At 41.7% G+C, this 20,292-nt stretch overlaps 1 protein-coding gene across 4 annotated transcripts; it reads left to right on the top strand.

Annotated features, from left to right (window-relative positions):
• The first annotated feature begins 2,610 nt into the window (after window positions 1–2,610).
• Window positions 2,611–20,166, top strand: ano5a (anoctamin 5a). Of its 4 annotated transcripts, none has more exons than XM_070830241.1 (22): window positions 2,611–2,812; window positions 5,514–5,581; window positions 6,128–6,265; window positions 6,576–6,617; window positions 10,040–10,147; window positions 11,135–11,203; window positions 11,616–11,900; window positions 12,127–12,246; window positions 12,441–12,556; window positions 12,662–12,796; window positions 12,909–13,014; window positions 13,153–13,213; window positions 13,602–13,753; window positions 14,576–14,650; window positions 15,181–15,409; window positions 15,530–15,708; window positions 15,808–15,905; window positions 16,576–16,706; window positions 17,006–17,211; window positions 17,310–17,509; window positions 17,810–17,915; window positions 18,111–20,166. In XM_070830241.1, the coding sequence occupies exons 1-22, from the start codon at window positions 2,743–2,745 to the stop codon at window positions 18,339–18,341; spliced, it is 2,925 nt and encodes a 974-aa protein (XP_070686342.1). In that variant the 5' UTR covers window positions 2,611–2,742; the 3' UTR covers window positions 18,342–20,166. The 4 variants fall into 4 exon arrangements, with proteins under 4 accessions (XP_070686342.1, XP_070686341.1, XP_070686343.1 ...); XM_070830240.1 differs by lacking the exon at window positions 14,576–14,650 and adding an exon at window positions 14,118–14,198; XM_070830242.1 differs by lacking the exons at window positions 6,128–6,265; window positions 6,576–6,617; window positions 14,576–14,650 and adding an exon at window positions 14,118–14,198.
• The last annotated feature ends 126 nt before the right edge of the window (window positions 20,167–20,292 follow it).

Below are 20,292 nucleotides of genomic sequence, written 5' to 3'. Positions count from 1 at the left end.
TCTGGTTTGTTCACACTTGCCTTACAGTGCACAGCATCGCTCCTGGCCTGTTTTCTCTTAACCTTGGCATTGTAATGTTCACCATTTTAGCTGTCTCCTCAAGCCTCCCCTCTCAGTGACACATCCCAAAGTATTACCTTATTGAATATATGTCAGCTGATATCCTTGTTTTTTTGTTATAAATAACTTACATGTGATCTCTAATGCACAGTCCTGTGGACCCATTTCTGTTTCCCATCCATTCTCTTTGACGGCAAAGAAAGAAAAACTAACATGTCAAACGGGTGGCCCTCCGTGCCTTGTTATTAAAGATGGCCTTTACCGTTGGTCTTGGAAATCTTGGAAAGTCGTGCACACCCAGGAGCACCCACATGTGAAAGGGGAGAGGCGATGTGAGGCTGCAGAAAAAGTGGTCGCGAAAATAAGCAGCTGTATTTCTGTACTCAGCCACACCCCGCAGAGGAGGATAAGATAATTACACCAGCACAGGACTGTGTAAACCACTTGAAGGGTGACAGAGGGGGGCCGCAGCTACTAAATTTGACCGGAGTGGAAGTACAGGGTAGAGAGGTGGCTGGGAGGAGCAGGGGAGCTGCTGATAGACCCTTTCCTGAACTCCCTGTCATAGAGCAAACAGAAACGCAGATGTGTGAATGACTGGAAAGATAATCCAAACATTACCCAGCTTTAAACAAAACAAAACAACACACAAAACTAAACATCCCAGTGTCTGCTGATGGATGAGCCCACATGTCCTTGAGAGGGCTTATATAATAGCCTCAAATGATGGGTTCAATTCTAACGGGAACAGATGTTTCTGTTGAATAGTCTTAACATAATCTCAGGAGAGAGACTGAAGCCTCTTCTCTTGTGTGGGATCCCTGACGTGAAACAGTTTTGGAAAGGCACGAGTTAAGAGACCAATGTGGTTGATTGCGAAGGAGTTCCTGGAAGCTCTTACTCCGGACATTCTGCCAAACAAATGTAATGTAGGCTTATACCTTGGCCTATAAGCAAATAACATTATCTAAGGCAACATAGTGGCACGGCATCAAAGCCCAAGAGAGCCAAATCCTTGTAGCCTTGCAGTCTATCTTTCTTTGTTTAACGTGGTCTCATTTGCATATTTGCAAATTACATAACGTTGATTGCAGACGTTTTTGCATGGCTTGAGTTATTGCTCATGGGTTTCACTTTCCAGTTACTGAACCACTGAGTAACACAAAATAGCCCGTATTAATCAGTGCCACAAGGATGACACAGACTCTGAATAAACTCCTCCTATTTAATCGCCTGTAATTACATTTTATGAACGCGTCTTTATGGAACCACTGCGTGAAAAACACTCGTCTCTGATTGGCTGACAGGTGTCAAAATCTCAGTTCTAGAATCTTCAAACTGTTAGTAACCATGACAACAGCGCTCTCATCACACTCATCCGCTGAAAATGAAGTAATGAGTTAAACCAGGGGTGTCCAAACACCGGCCAGCGGGCCAACTGCGGCCCGTGGTCCAATTTTCATTGGCCCGCCGGAAATTCTAAAAATGTATTGGAATACGGCCCACACATGGAAGTTGCGCTTGACTGTATTGTACTTCTTAGTCTCACCGCTAGGTGGAGTAACTGTCTTTAATGAGGCAGCTTCTCTATAAAATGAGTAATAGAAGAAGAAATTTGCTACAGGTGACCCAAAATGGCAGAATTAAGGAAATGTAAAAGAGCAAGTGAGTGTACAAAGTTTCGGACGTGGTGTGCGATGAGAGCACAGCTAATAACTAATGACGATCAGTTTTACGTTACGGAGGAGCTGCTCAATGTTAGCAGTCTAAAGAGCACCACGATGTGTTTTTGAAGCTGTGGCAGGTTCAGTTGGCATGATGGGACTTAAATGGGACAAGTTGTGTGGAGGTACATGGGGCTCCAGCTGGGACAGGCGAGCGCAAAGGAATGGCCTCTACGGTGTCCGCCGAGGGGCAAGAAAGTGGAGGTGGAGGAAAGGCTGTTTTTTTCTTGAATCATATTCAGTTATCAAGCAGAATTTACCCACATTTGATTGATTTAGCCAACTTTAATCCACCAGAGGTGAGGCGATATACATCGCCTCTAGTGGATTAAAGTTAGCAATATAGCTCACTTCTAGAGAGTGGCCCAGCCCTTTGTATGTTTGTCTGTATGTGGCCCTCAGTGAAAAAAGTTTGGACACCCCTGAGTTAAACTGTCTGAAAATAGACAGTTCAGAAGTAACTTAGCTATAGGTTATATATATTTATATATTTCTTGCTAAGTATAGCATATAATAGTAAAGTACACAATATACTCCGAGTTGTCTTGATTTAATTAACTAATGTCCGTTGACTAGCTAACATTAGCTTGTCTATGCTAACAACTTTAGCACAATACTATACACTTACGTCGTCCATTTGTGTGCGGTCAGTTATAACCTACAATCCTTCAGTGTGGTTATTTGACCACAGAATCAGTTCACCTCCAGCCAGGCTCAGACTATTGGCTAGCGGTGTGGAGCCACTCCCCTCACGGACCTCCCTCTGTGCCGGGGTGATGCAGCTGCCAGCGGTCAAGGCAGCCAAGCAAGCAGCCTGCTCCGGTGGCGAAGGCGTCTCAGAGGAGGACGGCTGTGGAAGGAGACCGACCCGGGCGTGGGAAGGCGGGACAGCATTCGCCTGGCTGGGGGATATCCTGGTGTACATGAGGACCGATACTGGGCTCAAGAGGGACTCAACATGCACCGAATAACGGGAAAACCAGGAGGGGACAGTTTAATTGAGATGAGCCCGTCCGACTCTTTCATTGGTGAGTAGAGAAAATCCGGAGGCAGCCGGTCTGCCCTCAAACTTGAAACTTTGAAATGCTGCTATGAAATTCAGTGTTGGTCTTCATTAGTGTTGTGAAACCGACCTACTGGGAAATTACTATTGAAGTTGTAGTCTAGTTAAAAGTTTTCGAGTAATACTAAACACTACAACCATTTAAACATTAGTCAATAGGACTACTGAGTACATATAGCTTACAACACCTGAAACTTTCCACTACTAACCACAACAACATAACAGAAACATAGTTTTTCTCAGTTTACAACTACAGTAAGCAGCACATTTAAAATGAGATTTTTGTGACCAATATATGTTGGCATGCCTTTCTTGGACACTTGGAAAATTGTTTGGTGTGCCATTAACTGCCCGTACCACCTCTACACACAGAACATTTTAATTTGAGTTTAAGTGACATTTTGCAATTATTGTATGTATCCACCCTCCGCATTTTCCCTTTTAAGCCATAACCAGCTCATAGTCTGTCTTTGTTTCCATGAAAGTAGCAGCAGACGGCCTCTGACAGCTGGCCTGCTTACTGGAAACACTGTGTCACATTCAGGCACCACTTCATCCACCAGCACCAACCCCAAATCTCCCTCTGCTTCTGTCTAAATGTGAATTTTAAACCAGTGCTTAGTCAAAGGATTGTGTTTTTAGCCATTTATGGTGTTGCTGAATGGAGGATGAATCACCATGGGTGCTCTTCAGTAACATTTATCTGTATGAATCAATGTAAAAGTGTTATGCTTCATCTGCTGCTCAGAGAGAATCATATTATTGCAGTTGAGCTGAGACTGAAGTGTGAGCGATCACTACAGGATCATGAACCGTAGTTCCTGTTACCTTGGTGTTGCGTGTTTATGGTGGGTTGAGATAACGGTGAAAGCAGTGTTTCCTCACAACCTCACAGCATTAAATTACTGTTTACTCTAAATCTTGATTATTTTAATATAGGGTTAAACTATACAATGGCGACTGGTGATGGAAAACAGCCTTCCAGAAACAAGGATTGAATTTACATGATATATTGAATTGCCATTCCCATATAGTCTTACCGTTACTGATATAGATGCCCAGACTGACAGTATTTCCAACTACTCAATAGTTTAACTCAATCACCTAAACTTGTACCTGTAAACAGAGGATGACCAGTGGCTTCCAGTCATAGGAAATCAGACAAACCCACCACTGTGTTTGTTTACAGGACACAGCCTTGCAGTTGGGGCTGCTGAGTCGCCTTGCAAGGTGGCAATGCACTGAAAAACTATGGGTGCAAAATGCAATACAGCTGTACAGATATCGAAAAAGAGTAGTGACTTTCTTGGTGATCATTTCACTGTTGTTTCAATACAGTGGCTGCATTTGTGGTCGCTGTTTTAGAATTCACCAGGATTTGCCTTTTATTATCTCTGTAGCTGAGCTGTGAGATAACTTCTTTATTGTGTAAATAATATACAAAATGTACAGGAGGTTTGCTGTCTGGAGTCTGTTGGGCTGCTGTGGTAATAAAAAAGAGACAGAAGCAGCTTTGTGGCATTTCCACTGTGATCAGCTGCTCTCTCTTGAACAAAGCCGTAACTGTGGAGGCTTCTTAGCTAGGTGGGAAAAGACTCTTGGCATAGCTAATACTGAGTGCTCCAACTGTGCAAAAATATGCTCAGCTGTTAGAGAGACATTGTCATATGTTGTGTAACAAATACATTTTGAAGCAAATTACAGCAATGCAAATCAAAGTCAGTATCCTAACTGGGTTTTTGGGAAGATGAAACAAGAAGTTGGCTTTAATCTTGTTGTTAAAACACTTTAAAGGTCTGCAGTGGGAACCTCTGCTTTACAGGTTGTGTTGTATTCCCCTCATGGAGTCAGATTTATGAATAATGTCATTCATTTTAGTTTTGAACCACTGAGTTATAGTTTGTTGACTTGGTGTGTAATAACGTAGAGAAAGAGAAGGTTTATATATTACAAGGTTCGAATGCTTGTTTCAGGTCAGTGTAAGCACATTTTCTGTTCTGGGTCCAGACTAAATATAACCTCAGAGAGACCATCAATTAGGACGGTTGCCGTTCTATTTAAAAACGGACACAGGGGCTGAAACGTTCTTTCTGCTTTATTTTTTCAGCCATAGTGGTGCCAGCAGTACTTGTGTTTGTCTTGCCTTTCCATCTGCCTTGCCATTTGTTTAGGGAAATCTTTTTCTCTGAGTGTACTCTGTAAGGGTTTAATGGCATTTGAGAGGCAATGAAAGGCAGGTAAAGGCAGACATTCCAATGATTAAAGCCATGTTTCATCAGACAGGCAACTTTCACTTTCGAACACATCGAGGGGGATTTACCAGACTTCTTAGTCTCATTTCCTGCAGTCGCTCCTGTAGTGGTGGAATCGCAGCATATTCTGTCACAGTAATCCTGTCAAGTCATGCTGTCTGGCCTGTGGGAGTGCTGTGGCAAAATGCTGTACAAATATAGACCACAACATTGGCTGACTGTCAGTGCTTGTCTGCTAACTCAGGCAACTGTAGCTGTTCATAAGCCTGAAACCTAACTGTACTGTCACCGACCTGCCTGTCTATTCACTATGCTACATGTTATTGTTCTTTTACAGCGGTTAGAGAATACTTCCATAATTAACATTGGTTATTGTATTGTTAATTTATTGTTTCTTGTGTTACTGTCTTGCAGATGATATAAATGGCTACCACCAACATGCCTCGTCCAGCACAGGATCCTTCCAGCAGGGACAATCATCGGTAAACACCAAACTCACCACAAGCTGACATTCACTCAGCACCTTCATACAGAAGTCTCCACCTTCTGAGTTTGTTTTCATACAGATTTTAAATAGTAGTGACATAAGATCACATATCATTAAATATGATTGCAAGTACCTCAGAACAGCTTGCTCATTCTTGGATGATTTTGATTTCAACAAGCTATTTAAATATGTGAAACTGAGTTCCTTCTATATGTTGATATTTAGCTTTCTAAGACGCATGATAGATTTCTGTTGGACAGAATCATATCTTCACCTCCAGTTTACCTCCTGTAAACATGATTGCAGGAAGTCCATTGTGTACAAGTGAAATGCTTTATTTAGATTTCCTTCCTTCTTCAGTTCATACTGATTTTGTTATTGTAAATCCTCCACCGATTGACAGCCAGCATGTGACTGAAGGGTTTGGCTTGTGAATCTTAGTAGAGCCCAATCAAATCCTCTCAGCCTGAAATGTCATAAGAGAATCAGAGATAACCTCTATGCTCTTGTCTCTTCTTCTCCTTTCACACTGTACTTAAAGTCTCCTTTACCGCCTGATGTGTGTGTGGAGACCTGTGAGTCTCTCAGCACCAGCCTGGCCTCGTTAGCCGCCTCTGACCACAGCGACAGTCCACATTTTGAATCTCAGACCTTAGAGAAAATCAATACTTTGACTGGGGTAAGACACCAGTCGAGAACATCGAAGCATGTAGCTGTTTCAGTGTGTGTGTGTGTGTGTTTGTGTTGTCTCACATGTAACTGAGTGAGACCTGAGTGAGACCTTGCTTATAACATTTAGTGAAGTATTATGAAGTGTTCTTAGACTTAATCTGTAACAGTGTGGAAACATTATGCAAGTGTGTGGAGTGTCTGACATTTTGGTCCGTTTTGATCATATCCGTAAGGTTTCTGCTACAGTTTAAGCCATATGCTGTTGAATTTGTTGTGTTGTTAGGCTTTCCCTCACTATCCACTCGGTTCCTCCACAGCTGTCGAGAAAGCGGGCGCTATTCCTGAAGTTTCGTTCCAGGGTATGGCATGGTAAAACAGGCTTGTGATGTGATGCAACTTTATACATATGTCTGCCTGCCTGCCTGCCTGCCAGCCTTTATTTCCTCCTTGAGGAACGTTGGTCCAGTGTTGAGTTTCTCCACCAGTATTAGGTGTTCAGAGAAGAACTCAATTCTCATTTCTCAGTAGAGAGCTGGTGTCGGCTTTTAGAGAGCATGTTTTTTTCTGCGAGTAATGGAAACTTGCTGGCATAAGCTCCGTGTTGATGCACCATCAGAGTTCATTATGAATGGAAAAGGCCCTCTCACTGGCTTTGTTCTCACCTGTGATAACAGTCTGCTTCACTGAAAAGAAAGCAACAGCCTGGTGGTGTTACAGCATAATTAAAAAGTGCACACTTGCACACACACATGCAGCCGAGCACACGCATTGTGTATATACTGTATTTGTCATCTGCCCAGCTGTTTTTGTGTGTGTGTGCATTTCTGTGTGCGTGTACTTTCAGTGTATACAGTCTATACTGTAATCATGACCCTGCCCTGTGCTCATGACAGGACAGAGCTTTGCTGTGGCTAACCATATACTGTACTATGGGCTTCTTCCTTTGAATCCTTAAACATGTGGTCTTGCTTAAGCAGTGTGTAACCCATTTTAATGAAAAGTGGAATCAGTATCCTTTTTAACAGTAGCTAATCTTTACGTTGAAAACCCTGCAATAACCTTTTCTGGCTCCCCCCAATGAAAAGCTACAATTTGGCTGAGTGGAAGATCACATCAAGGAAGTTATAGAGGAGGCAGCTACATATCTATAAAGCGCCTTTGTAATGAAGAATGGAAACAAAATATCACCCTCCTCTTACAGCTGCATGTAACTTCTCTGCAGGATTGTCAATGTGAAAGTTTAGAGAGACTCACAGAACCAGATACAATTTTCTGCAAATCTGAGAATCCGAGTATTCACTTTTCCTTTTTTAGTTTTAAGGGAAAAACATAATCCACCCTGTGGTTAGAACAGTTTTAAGGATTGCAGTGATTTATTGCAATGAAATAAAGCTGTAATCCAGAAATACAGAGGCAACAATTTGCTCAATTTTCTTTGTAAAAAAAAAAAAAAAGAAAAGAAAAAAAACAACTCATCAGTTAGATATATGGAGAGAAAAGAGAACTGTGCCCTTGCCATCAGACTTCGTGGCACCAATATCAGAGTACATTAGATACATTACAAGATGTGGAGGTGAAGAAATTGATCTAGGCAGGACAGGATGATACAGTTTAGCAGCTGTGATGTATTTAAAATCAAAGAGGTTTCGTAGAAGTTCTGTTCCAAACTTGTTTTAACCCAAAAAGTTTGAGTGCTTTGAAAGTGATATTTCAAAGAAACCCCTCCCTGAAACTGGTAGCCTATTTATCTTACACCATGTTCTACATTTACCCTCCTTAATTAAGATAAAAGATGGGCATATGCCTAAACACCCAGTAGTTAGGGCTTGATAAATGTATAGTGCTCTGTGGCCTCTACCAGCTTTGCTGAGCAGACGCACGTCCCAACAGATGCACCATATAGCTCACATGTAATTATGGCAAATTAGAGAGTTTCTACGACGACGTTCCAATTTAAGAAAGCACCCACCCAATGGTCACCATGGTCCAATCCTGTCTGTGAGGCAATGCAGACCAGTGGTTAAACTTATACATAATTTGGGATAAGAAAACCGTAAAAACATGTAGACACAAATGCTTGTACAGGTTAGTACAGTAGGAACCAGGGTGGTAGATCCAGCTGTGGAGCTAAAACAGCTGGCTTACTTATAGTATATCACTGCCTTTGTAGATTTGTTCAACATGAGACAACCTACATACATCTTCCATGGTTATTATCCCATATGCCCTTTGTATGCCATTGTAGTAAGGTCTCTATATTGGTTAATTGATTAGTTTCAAGCTGTCAAGTCATCTTGGGGAGATTATGCACCACTTATCAGTTTTGGTTATGTGGAGTTCATCCTTATCAGTCTTATCAGAGCAGATCTTCATGTGGTCAGTTGGCTTTTCAGCTGAGGTTTTACTGGTTGTCTGAAATATTTGACAACATGCTTGAGGGACTGTTCCTTTTACTCTGCTGGTGGTCAGTGTACAGTACGGTGACGTCACCTCCCCTTTACCGACACTCTGGTCCGATTACATTAGCTAGCTAGCGGGCAGTAGCTCTTCTAGCCCCCATGCTGATGTCATCTCTAGGAGTCTCCTCTAGTTCTCTCCTAGTATCCCTCCTCCTGTCTCTCTCTCTCTCCCTTTACTGGATGTCTGAGCAAGCGAGGGCTTGTCCTGGGGGGGTGAGTGGGCTGGCAGGGGGATCAGTGGAGTGAGAGTGAGAGAAGCGGTGCTTTCAGGGCTGGATTGTGCTCCCTGGAGAAAAACAATTTTGCTCTATCAGGCAGCCGGACTTTCCGCTGATGCATCATAACCATAAAGGGAGTGGGCCATGGAGGTAAAGTGCTCTTCCTTTCCCCCCTACCCCCACGGTGTTGTGCTGATTAACAGGGCAAACTGTCAGAACTACAGTACAGCAGCCATCACTGTGACTGAGTGCAATGTTGTAGTTTTTGGATTGCTAAATATCTGAGTTCTCTGAATTGTCTGCAGTCCTGTGTAGGCAGCTACTGTAGTGATGAGTAGGGGTGACAGAGGTTCATGGCACATGGTTATTTTTAGCCGTCTGAACAGCTGAAGCAGTACAGACAGCATGCGGTCATACCTTCCTTTCCTCTCTTAAAGCATTCCTCTGTAGTTCATCTCTCTTCTTCCATTTAGCTGCAGAAGGGAAAGCCACTGAGGTGCTAGCGTTTGCTGACATACATGCTTGGAATTTGTTTAGCCACCAACACAAGTGTTTTTAGACAAAATGGATCCTGGGATTTGGAAAAAAGCACGGGCAAATAAAGTACAACAGTGTTGGAGTGTGAAGCCTGGGTGTCCCTGTTGTGTGGAGAATGCCATTCATAAATTTGTAGTCCTCTCCACAAATACTTTCCCATGACGAGTGACCTGAGGCTGTGTTTAATGAGGTGACAGATGACCCGAAATCAAAGTATTGACATGATTCTGGATATGTCTCTGGACTTCATTCTTTAAAATAACAAGGATTTCTTTAAAAGCCTGCAGCATCAAACATCTCAGTCATAGCAGATACCCTCTACTCAGCATGCTGTCTGTGTGCGGAATGGAAATATGATAATCAGTATTTTTGCCGTTTTAGATAAACAGTGGAGTCTGCTGTGGTGTGGAGGCCTTGTTCTTTGGGTTTTTGCTGTTGTCCACTGACACATGGTTTGACTTTTGTCTGGTCTGCTGTGGCGCATGCATCCAAAGACTTGTTGAGCTGATACTGTACCTGTGTACGTGTGTGTTTAAATGTTGTGACCTCTGTTCTGTCTCGTTATAGATTGACAAACAACAACAAAGTAAAGACTCTGTGTTCTTTCGAGACGGAGTGCGCAGGATTGATTTTGTCCTGTCCTATGTTGACGATAAAGACGGTGAGAGAAAACAGGTAAGAAAGAACTTCTAGGTGTTGTTATCTAGGTACAGCATTCCCTAAATACCACAACACTGATAATGTTAGATTAACTGTTATTCATTATCCTCTCAAGGAATTATCTGAGAAGGTCACTTCTAGTCCCTATTTAATGAAATGAGTCAACTCTGAAGTATATCCATTCTGCCTTTGGCCACATGTCTTTTTATGGCTACTCTCTTTATCAGCTGTGGGGTGCTGAAAGACTTTCAGTGTTTGATACTAAGCTGCTAGTCTTCACATCTCTGTGTTACCACCCCTCGGCTATGAGGCAGATTGTTGCAGCCAGGTCACATTTTACCTCCAGCCTCATCAGTGAGTCAACACTCAGACCTGTGGCCTAGTCAGGAACTCACTCATTTTTTCCACTGTATGAGGAAGCATATACTGGTAGTTAGTTCCTGTGTGTTACCCACATGTGCTGTAAAATATAACGGTAAATTTCAGCTCTAACAAGACATGGCAAGATTATGTAATTGCTCTGCCACAAGTATCTTTCACTACCTGTTTGCACTCAATAACTGCTACTATTGAACATACTGAGCTTACTGACACCACCTTTTACACAATGTTTTGAACTGTACTTGTTTGTTGTTTTTTACCACTTTTATACCTGCGGCACTTACTGTGACTCTGTCACTGTTTTGCCGGATGTGACCTGTTCTACATACATTTGCGGTATTCAACCTTATTTTAGTTGCATGCTATAAGTTGTATATCATGCAATGCTAACACATTATGTATCATATTAGTTTGCATGTCTGTACATTTCACAATGTAAAATACAGTACATTAAATGTTAAATGCTTTATGTATTTTTTATATAGCTTCATCATTATTTTTTACACAGTTTTTGTGTACTTAATTTTGTTGTTCAACAGATTTCATTGTTGCACAATGAGTTGAATCTTTATGAAAATTATTAATATATATATAAATATTTATGTTTGTTTTCTTCTAAAGGAGAGGAGGAAGGTGTATGAGGCCAATCTGGAGAAAGTCGGCCTGGAGCTGGAGACAGAACATAAATCGGTAAGAGCGTCCAGTCATTGATTTGGTCTAATGTAAAAGGGAATTACAGTAAGTGGCCCACAAAGAACTATGTACATGTATGTGTATATTATATTACATCTGTGTTCTGTTGTTGTTTTTAGGCACTTTTTTTATAATGTTTTGTAATTTGTAATTTGAAATTTGTTTTTACAAAGACAAAAAACAATGGAAGTTTTGTATGGTAGAAAAATAAATCAGAACAAAAGTGTCTTTGTGATACAGCAAAAGCAAACAGCGCCATTCTTCTTTATACTATATAGTCAACAAACCATGAATTTTACTTAAAATGCACTTTTTAGCGGTATTCTTTTGTTACTGAATGATTTTTTTTTTTAGTTTGTGAGCCACTAGCCTTGAAATCATACTGTGACATTTGTTTAAATGTCATCAGGAGTCAGAAGATGGAAAGACTTATTTTGTGAAGATCCACACTCCGTGGGAAGTGTTAGCCACCTACGCAGACGTGCTGAAGATCAAGGTCCCATTCAAGGCCAATGACATCCCAGACAACAGCGAGATGCCCATGAACTGGCTGTCAACCCCCTTCCGTCTGCCGGAGCACATCATGCACCCTGAGGCAGACTATTTCACAGCCCCCTTCAACAAGAGCAAGTCTGACTTCTTCCTTATCGGCGACAAAGAAACGTTCTTCCCCCCTTCTACTCGCAACAGGATAGTAAGGACGCTTTGACTTTCTTATCTTGTTTGTGGCCTTCAAATTGAAACATTCCCCTGGTACTGTGGCAGAAATACTGCAGCATGCTTCAGTTCAGTGTGCACGCATTACATTTTTGAGAAAGCTTATTTAAGTGTTGTCAGTACAGATGCAGCCATATAATTCAGTTTTTATTGGCACAATAGCCTCTGAAAGACTATGTCCTTCTATTTCTGTCTCTGCCCAGGTCTACTACATTCTGTCCCGCTGCTCGTACTACAGGGATGAGTGCGCAGATAAAGACAAGAAAGGAATCAAGAGGTTACTCAACAACGGCACCTACACTGCTGCTTTCCCGCTGCATGATGTGAGCCTCTTTTGGTGAACTTTTGGCACACTTTCATCGTTGGAAAAAGACATAGTCTTGAGTGGAATATCAAGGTTTTCCAACAGTAACACAGAGTTGGAAGCAGTGCTGGATGTTGCACTACAAGGTAGACTAACTTTAAAGCATTAAGACGATGAATGTGGTAATGAACTGTGTCTTCTGTGTGCTTGCAGTGTAGATACTGGGCAAGATCGAGGGACGCTAACTGCGAAAGTGAGAGATACAATCTGTACAGATACTGGGCCAGCTTCCTCTGTTTCTTCAAGGAGCAGCCCCTCAATCTAGTAAGGTAAAGTCTGAAACAAAGTAGCCATGTCTGGTGTGTGTTTACTCAACACTAAGCTGTTAGCAGCAGAATATACAGCAAAAATGTTTTTGTTTTTCCCTTCAACAGGAAGTATTATGGAGAGAAGATAGGTATTTATTTTGCGTGGCTGGGTTTCTACACTGAGATGCTGTTCTTTGCTGCAATAGTAGGGACAATTTGTTTCGTCTACGGATTCCTCACCTACGATGACAACGAGTGGAGGTAATTTTCATAAAGTATTCTAGCCTCTTTTATTTGTCTTTCAGATGTCATTATATTAATAGGTGTTTTTTTTTTTTTTTTATCACTAATGAGAAAACCAATCTCCCCACAGTAAAGAAATATGCAGTGAGGAAATTGGAGGTAATATTGTCATGTGTCCCCTGTGTGACAAGAAATGTAGCTACTGGAAACTCAACACAACATGCAACTCCTCATGGGTGAGACATCCTGGTTTTGTTCATCATGATTCATGTTCTACCTCTGCAGTGTTTGACATTTAAAGGGTGCTTAGAGCTAAATGTCAACAAATGCTCTTTTCATTATCTCACTATTTTTCAACTATGTTCTTCTTTCAGCAATCACACCTGTTTGACAATGTTGGGACAGTGTTTTTTGCCATATTTATGGGGATTTGGGGTGAGTAAAAATGTCTTCTCCCTGCATTTTGTATTTTCTAACCCACTGCCCCACCTAGTGGGAGCTGGTGAACTATTATTAGTCATTTAAAAATCAATGTTAGTCACTCTGTATTTAAGTGACTCATTCACCCAAGGCACAAAAAAACATATTTTCTTACTTATAGTTTTGGTTGTATCCACTGAGATCTAACACTTCTGTCAGCACAGCATCATAAAAGAGGTGAATGGGGGTCAAAGCACTGAAAATTTTAATTGAACACACTCAAAAGTCTCATGCCTTTCACAGCCAGGCTTTCATAAAAAGCTGTTAATACAGATTCTGTAGAACTAATAAAGCATGTTTATTATTTTGCCGTGATACCCCTGACGGGTCATATGCTCTGCAGTGACGCTGTTTTTGGAGTTCTGGAAGAGGCGACAGGCTCGTCTCGAGTACGACTGGGACCTGGTCGACTTTGAGGAGGAGCAGCAGCAGCTGCAGCTTCGGCCAGAGTATGAGACCAAGTGCTCCAACCGCAAGTTGAACCGCATCACTCAGGTGTTTGTGTGCTCATGAAATACTAATATGCTGTATTGTACTTCTTAAATGTATAATGTGTAGCTCTCTAATGGCTTCACTGGACAAATACACTGTATGGTAGGACTTAGAGGGATTAGAGATGACAGCGTATGTTCTATTTATTGGGTACAGGTTGTACACAGTTGGTAGGTTGCAATCATTTTTAGGCCAGTCCCTAAACTAAAAAAAATCTTTGATCAATCTTTGATCAAATCAAACTGACCTACTTTGTTTTCAGGGAATCAAAAAGATGTATGTAGTGACAGTGACAGAAAAAGACTTGTCAAATGAACAGAAATGGGGTGGTGTAATGTTTCCTTGACCACATCCCACCCGTCTGTAGGAAATGGAGTGGGTTCTTCAAAGGACTGCTACAGATCTAATGGGGAAATTGTTTCTGTGCTGGGCCACCGTGGTACTCTGGGTAAGGGTAGCATTTAACGAGGAATGGCAAATTGGTGAGGAAGAGGTTTTGGTGTGGTGTAGTTTGTGTGAATAACAGACATTTCTGGAAAGACTCAGAGGCATGAGTTTCCTTCTGTACCACATCCCTGTTTGTCTGGTGGATCAGTTTCTTGAAAGAGGTTGCAAAAGCACGAGTTCACCAGGAGGCCACTAGATGAAAGAATTGGACTTAGACCGAAATGCCTACACAAAAGAGCTGTGATTGGGCAACCCAGCTCTGCCTCGCATCTGAGGCCTGTGGTAATTAAAGGAACCTGGCCTTTTAGAGCTGTCTTTTCAGGATTTAACAAAGGGTGACTGACTCCCATGTCCATGCTTTGCTTGCTTATGATTTAGGAAATGGAGCCATACTTACCAATAACAAGCAAGTGTGCACGCACATGTCTGTCTGGAGCCACCGTCCTCTTCTGGGTGAGCATTGATGAATCCAAATAGCTTTCATTCTCTACCTGTTCCTCCTTCCTGTGTCTTTTTGTCATATCATACTATACTATCATATGTCATCGTCACTAATATTATGGGACCAGGGCCAGTGTGTTTAAAGCTTCTAAGAAATGGAGCTCTCTTAAGTAATTTTACGAGCTGAGACAAAAACGCACAAATGTGATTGGATGGCACTAAATTCTAAAATTAAGGGCAAAATTATGTTGAGTTTTACAGCTTTATACATACCAGCCCAGATTGTATTAGTTTTGTGGACTAACATGTGAATTAGCTAATAGGAAGGTTATGGTAGATGTTCTTTCATGTAGCATGCGTGCACACTTCAAGCATGACAGTCCTAACATTCATGTTGGCGCACCTTGCCTCATTCATAATCTGCTTGTGTTTTGGTGTTTGCACTTGCATCACAATTGGTGTGTCATTGTCACGGTACTTTTGTCTTGTGACTTCCTGTGCCAGTTGTCTTTCATGTTGTCACTGTTGTCTCTGTCCTGAAGATCTCATTGATCATTGCCTGCATCATTGGGGTGATAGCGTACCGCCTGGCGGTATACGCAGCCTTCGCCAGCATCATGAAGGACAGCCCCACCAACAACCTGGAGGTGGTTGGTCCCTACATCACGCCACAGCTGGCCACCTCTGTCACCGCCTCCTGTATCAACTTTGTCATCATCATGATCCTCAACCTCATGTATGAAAGAGTGGCTGTTTGGATCACTGACATGGGTGAGGGTCAGAGCGAGAGAGCATATCCCAGATTATTAAATGTCTTTGTCCTTATGTATCCATCTAATAATGTTGCTGGAAATTGTTGAAGTGACTAAATGTGTTCCTTTTTTTGGACAGAAATTCCCAAGACCCACCTGGAGTATGAGAACAAGCTGACGGTGAAGATGTTCCTCTTTCAGTTTGTCAACTACTACTCCTCCTGCTTCTACGTGGCTTTCTTTAAGGGCAAATTTGTTGGCTACCCTGGAGAATATGCGTATATGTTTGGCAGCAGGAGCAAACTGAGAAATGAAGAGGTACCAGATCTACCTACATTGCATTGTTTAAGTTAAGCATTGGTAATTAAACTTAAGGCTGAATTTGAAATCTTTCACATTCTCCCTCTCTTTCAACAGTGTGACCCTGGTGGCTGTTTGATTGAGTTGACCACCCAGCTGGTGATAGTGATGACTGGTAAACAGGTGTGGGGCAACATCCAGGAGGCTCTGGTCCCGTGAGTACTCCAACTGAACCAACCATCCAAAAGACAATTCATCTACACATAGAAAAGTCATAGAGAGGTTAAATTCACAGATTGCAGCTGTATCACATGCTCTATAACTCATAGATGCATCAACCATGGCTGGGGCCTTGTTTTATATTTTGATGCCATTGATTTTTTTCATTGTATAGAGTAATCTCTGCTATGATGTATTTGTTTTTTTCACTGTCAGTTAGCTATTATAGCTTTAGAAAAGTACTCAAAGGAATATCATCAGGATTCAGATTGAAAGAGAAAGTCAGAGACCTGCCATGCATGTAATACTGGGAAGTTACATTGAGCTTCTTCGGTTCTGTCCTATTATTGTGTTTGCTGGCTCACTGGGACACTTTAACAGAACAGAGCCAGCATTAATGTTATTAATATCACTTGTACTTTCATTACCATGATGAGTCAAAGTTCCTGCTATGAACGGCCTATTATTAGTGGTTACATAATCAGTTTCCAGTCAAAACGAGTGCAGAAAAGAACTTTGACTTTTATGTTCAATTCAGATGGGAAGTTTCTGTGTTTAGAAATGCAGTCATGCCTTTATAGCCATCGTTTACAATGCAATACAGCCGCCAATATGGCTGTCAGACATGTTGCTCAAAGCTCTCTATTGCCCCCTTGTGTCCCTCAGGTGGCTGATGAACTGGTGGGGCAGCAGGAAGGCACGAAGCCACCCAGAGAGTCTGTATAGCCGGTGGGAGCAGGACCACGACCTGCAGGGCTTTGGACAGCTGGGCCTCTTCCATGAGTACCTGGAAATGGGTAAAAATTCAGCACATAGTCAGTTCATTGCACACAGAGAGAGACTGAGAGCCAGGGCTTCAGCGAAACCAAGAGAAACTTGGGTAATTAACTATTACTGCAGCCGAGTTAATTAATATACACAACCACAGCTTAGTAGTATTTGATAAATACATTTTAAGTAAAAGAGTTTGACTTGATTATAAAACATAGACTAGAAACAGAGACTAGATAGATAGATGGATGCAGTGTCTTCTGAGATTCTGCAGATGGTGGTGTTTCCATCCTCACTCACTCACTCTCTCCTCTCTGTGTTCCAGTGATCCAGTTTGGTTTCATCACGCTGTTTGTCGCCTCCTTCCCCCTCGCACCCCTGATGGCACTTATCAACAACATCATCGAGGTTAGAGTGGATGCCTGGAAGCTCACCACTCAGTTCAGACGTCCTGTGGCAGCAAAGGCCCACAGCATCGGAGCCTGGCAGGAAATCCTCAACGGGATGGCCGTTCTCTCTGTCGTCACAAATGTGAGTGTTGGACTACATTTCTGTGCTTTGGATCTGCTTGTTATCTACCCAGTTTTATTTCAAGTTTTCCTTACACCGTTTCTGTCACTGCTTTCTAGGCGTTCATTGTGTCCTTCACCTCTGATATGATCCCTCGGCTCGTGTACATGTACGCCTACCAGCCAGATGGTCAGATGAATATGAAAGGCTACATAAACAACAGCCTGTCGGTGTTTAATATCTCTGAGTTCTTACCGGCCAACAGACCTGAGGATGATGAGAATCCTTCCTGGTTCAACAGCTCCATCACTACCTGCAGGTCTGTGTGATCAGAGAGAGAGAATAATATGAAATTCCCACATAAAGTACACGTAACTCACAGCTAACCCATCCATTTTACTTAAATCACTATTCAACTTCAGATTTAAATTTGTGGTTAATATTATGTGTGTATACTTTATTATTATTATTAGTAGTAGTAGTAATAGTAGTATTACAGCCATTATTACTTTATTTCCTTTTGCACAATGGAGTGAAGAATGACATCAAAACAATCTTGAAACAAAGTATATAAAAATCTGGTGGGGATTGAAATCTCTGACATTTTCCTTCTTTGAAGGTATCGTGATTACCGCTACCCTCCCGGCCATGAGAGGCAGTACTCCCACACTATGCAGTTCTGGCATATTCTGGCTGCCAAGCTGGCTTTCATCATTATCATGGAGGTAAAACTAAGCTGCAGTGCTTCCACCAACACTTATTGACCACTTGAAGCAGTTGACAGCAGTCGATTGTTGCATTAATAGTAACTCCCATTCTCCCACACACACACACATTTTTCAGTTTTAATATGAATACATGCAGAGTTTCATCTGCAGTTTTGAAGTAAAACTAACCTGCTGTGCCTTCCTCCTCTACAGCATGTTGTGTTCCTGGTCAAGTTCTTTGTGGCTTGGATGATTCCCGATGTTCCCTCTGAAGTGAGGGCTCGAGTAAAGAGGGAGCGCTACCTGGTCCAGGAGTACCTCCATAACTATGAAGTAGAGAAACTGAAGATCCAACTCAGCCAAAACAGCCACGACGAGTGCACATGCACGCCCATGATCTATCCGTCTTTAACCAGACATGAAGTGCTGTCAGAGTGTCTCTAGCCCAGCGAGCTGCTGGTCAATCAGCTGGACGTGGTGATGTAGAATACCCTGCTTGTGTATTATGATACTGGCCATCAATCTGCTGTAGTGCCTGTGTTGTTTGTGCAGCACGCACACATAAACACACTCACAGAACTAAAGAGCTAGAGGTTTCCTCATTTCACAGAGGTGCACACAGGTGAAAGACCAAATCTCCATGCATGCTGAAACCTGTGGCACCAGAATCCAAACCTGTGTCTCATAATTAAGGCTTTTCACTCTCTGTTTCGTAATCCCAGTACTGAGGATAATCAAATTCTGCTGTACGGAAAGAAAGAGGAAATCTTATACACTGTGTCTAAGACAGGCAATTTACTTTGGTTTTAATAAAAGACTATTTATTTAAGTGCCACTATGAGTAACCAAAGATTGAATGCCTTGATATATCACACACTTATATTGGTTGCCAGTAGAATAACAACTGTTATTAGAGTGTGAGCGCTTTGCTTCTTATGGGGTTTGAGTATTTCCTTTGTTCATATGTACAGCTGTATGAGGCGTTCCAGTGTCATACACTGTAAGTTCATGTTCAATGCAATTTTCTTTTTTGTTTTTACAGTTACTGCGACAAATGTGAGCTTTGTTTATCTGACACCATTGAGGTTACAGACATAACACAATTTTACCAAATTATTTTCTTCACTCCAGTGGCAGTCACATTTTGCTTTAATCTCATAACAGCCCAACGGTTTCTCCAGGCCATATCCTGTCATGTGAAATATCTTCTTTTTTTTTTATGTGCTGCTGTTGCTACTGTGAGTAGGGGCAGATTTTGTCCTGCAATGGCCAGTCGTTGAGCAGCAACTGTCGACAGTGAGTCTTGTTCCTGGAGATGAGAAGTGAAAAAGGCCTGAGAGAGTGAAGAGATCCCTTTTTAATGCGTCTCTGTTTACCAGCATGTCGGAGCTAATGAAAGCCTGCCCCTACCTACTGAACTATGTTTGCTCCATTACACAAAGCACATCAGCCATCGCCTAGTTCTTGTTCTTTCCTCAGCTGTGTCTGTGTAGAGAGGGAAAGATGCACATTCTTTTTTTTTTTTTTTTTTTTACAATTTTGAAAAAAAGCACTTACTGAAACATGATGACTGAGACATAAACGTCACTATAATAGTTCTCACAACACTTCGTATTCACAATCTGTGTTTTGAAGCAGCAAAGTGTGATAATCTTTGTCTATTTAAATGGAACAAGAGTCGTAGTGTAGCTAAGAAGGAGTTCCCCGTTCTGAAGTTGATGTTTATACTGAGCTTACCAGAAGAAGAAGAATAATGAAGCTTTTTTGTTTTCAAATCACATGAAGGAGCTTTTCATGTTTATAAGGCTGCCTGCATAGAAATATGTGAGGAGTATCTGTTGCAGAAGTATTTAAAGTTTAGGTAAAATAGGTGGCTGGCTGTTCTACAAACTCAGGCAACTAAACGTGTGTTTCTTTGAGATGCTCGCAGATGTGACCATGTAGCAGAGAGCAATGTTAGACTGTTCCAGTTTCCCTTTACGTGCCCTGCGCTCAGCTAAACTTGTGCCTGTTGATGCCTTAATACATCTAATACTTTGTGTTTTCTATTATATTCCCTTTTACATCTCCTCCACTGTTCTCTCATGTCTACTTTTGTTCATCTTTAGTAATATTTTTTATTTTATATCATTACTATGCTTGGAGAAAAAAAAAACGGTGAACCTGTTTACTGTATGCTTAAAGTTCATGTTTTCATTCATTTGTTTCTTTCATTTTTTGTAACTGTCTTGTTTCCAGACATGTATTGTAAATGTATCTGCAAAATAAAGTACCAGTTCAACTTGATTCAGTCTTTGGATCCCTCATTAGTACCGTGGACCACCGGCACCTTTGCTGAGGACACGAAAGTTGCTGTTTAGATAACAGATGGCCAGAGAGAACACTGATAACTATT

The sequence above is a fragment of the Pempheris klunzingeri genome, chromosome 5 (assembly GCF_042242105.1).
Source record: "Pempheris klunzingeri isolate RE-2024b chromosome 5, fPemKlu1.hap1, whole genome shotgun sequence".
Classification (NCBI taxonomy): Eukaryota; Metazoa; Chordata; class Actinopteri; order Acropomatiformes; family Pempheridae; genus Pempheris; species Pempheris klunzingeri.
The sequence above is the reverse complement of the archived record's forward strand: the minus strand, read 5'-3'. Positions and strand labels throughout refer to the sequence as shown.

What these genes read in the sequence shown, in the direction of transcription:
- ano5a (XM_070830240.1), top strand. Translation starts at nt 2,743, where the DNA reads ATGCACCGAATAACGGGAAAACCAGGAGGGGACAGTTTAATTGAGATG. An exon ending in AGTTGAACCGCATCACTCAG is followed by an intron (nt 13,754 to 14,117) that starts GTGTTTGTGTGC and finishes ACCCGTCTGTAG; the next exon opens with GAAATGGAGTGGGTTCTTCA. An exon ending in ATCCAGGAGGCTCTGGTCCC is followed by an intron (nt 15,906 to 16,575) that starts GTGAGTACTCCA and finishes TGTGTCCCTCAG; the next exon opens with GTGGCTGATGAACTGGTGGG.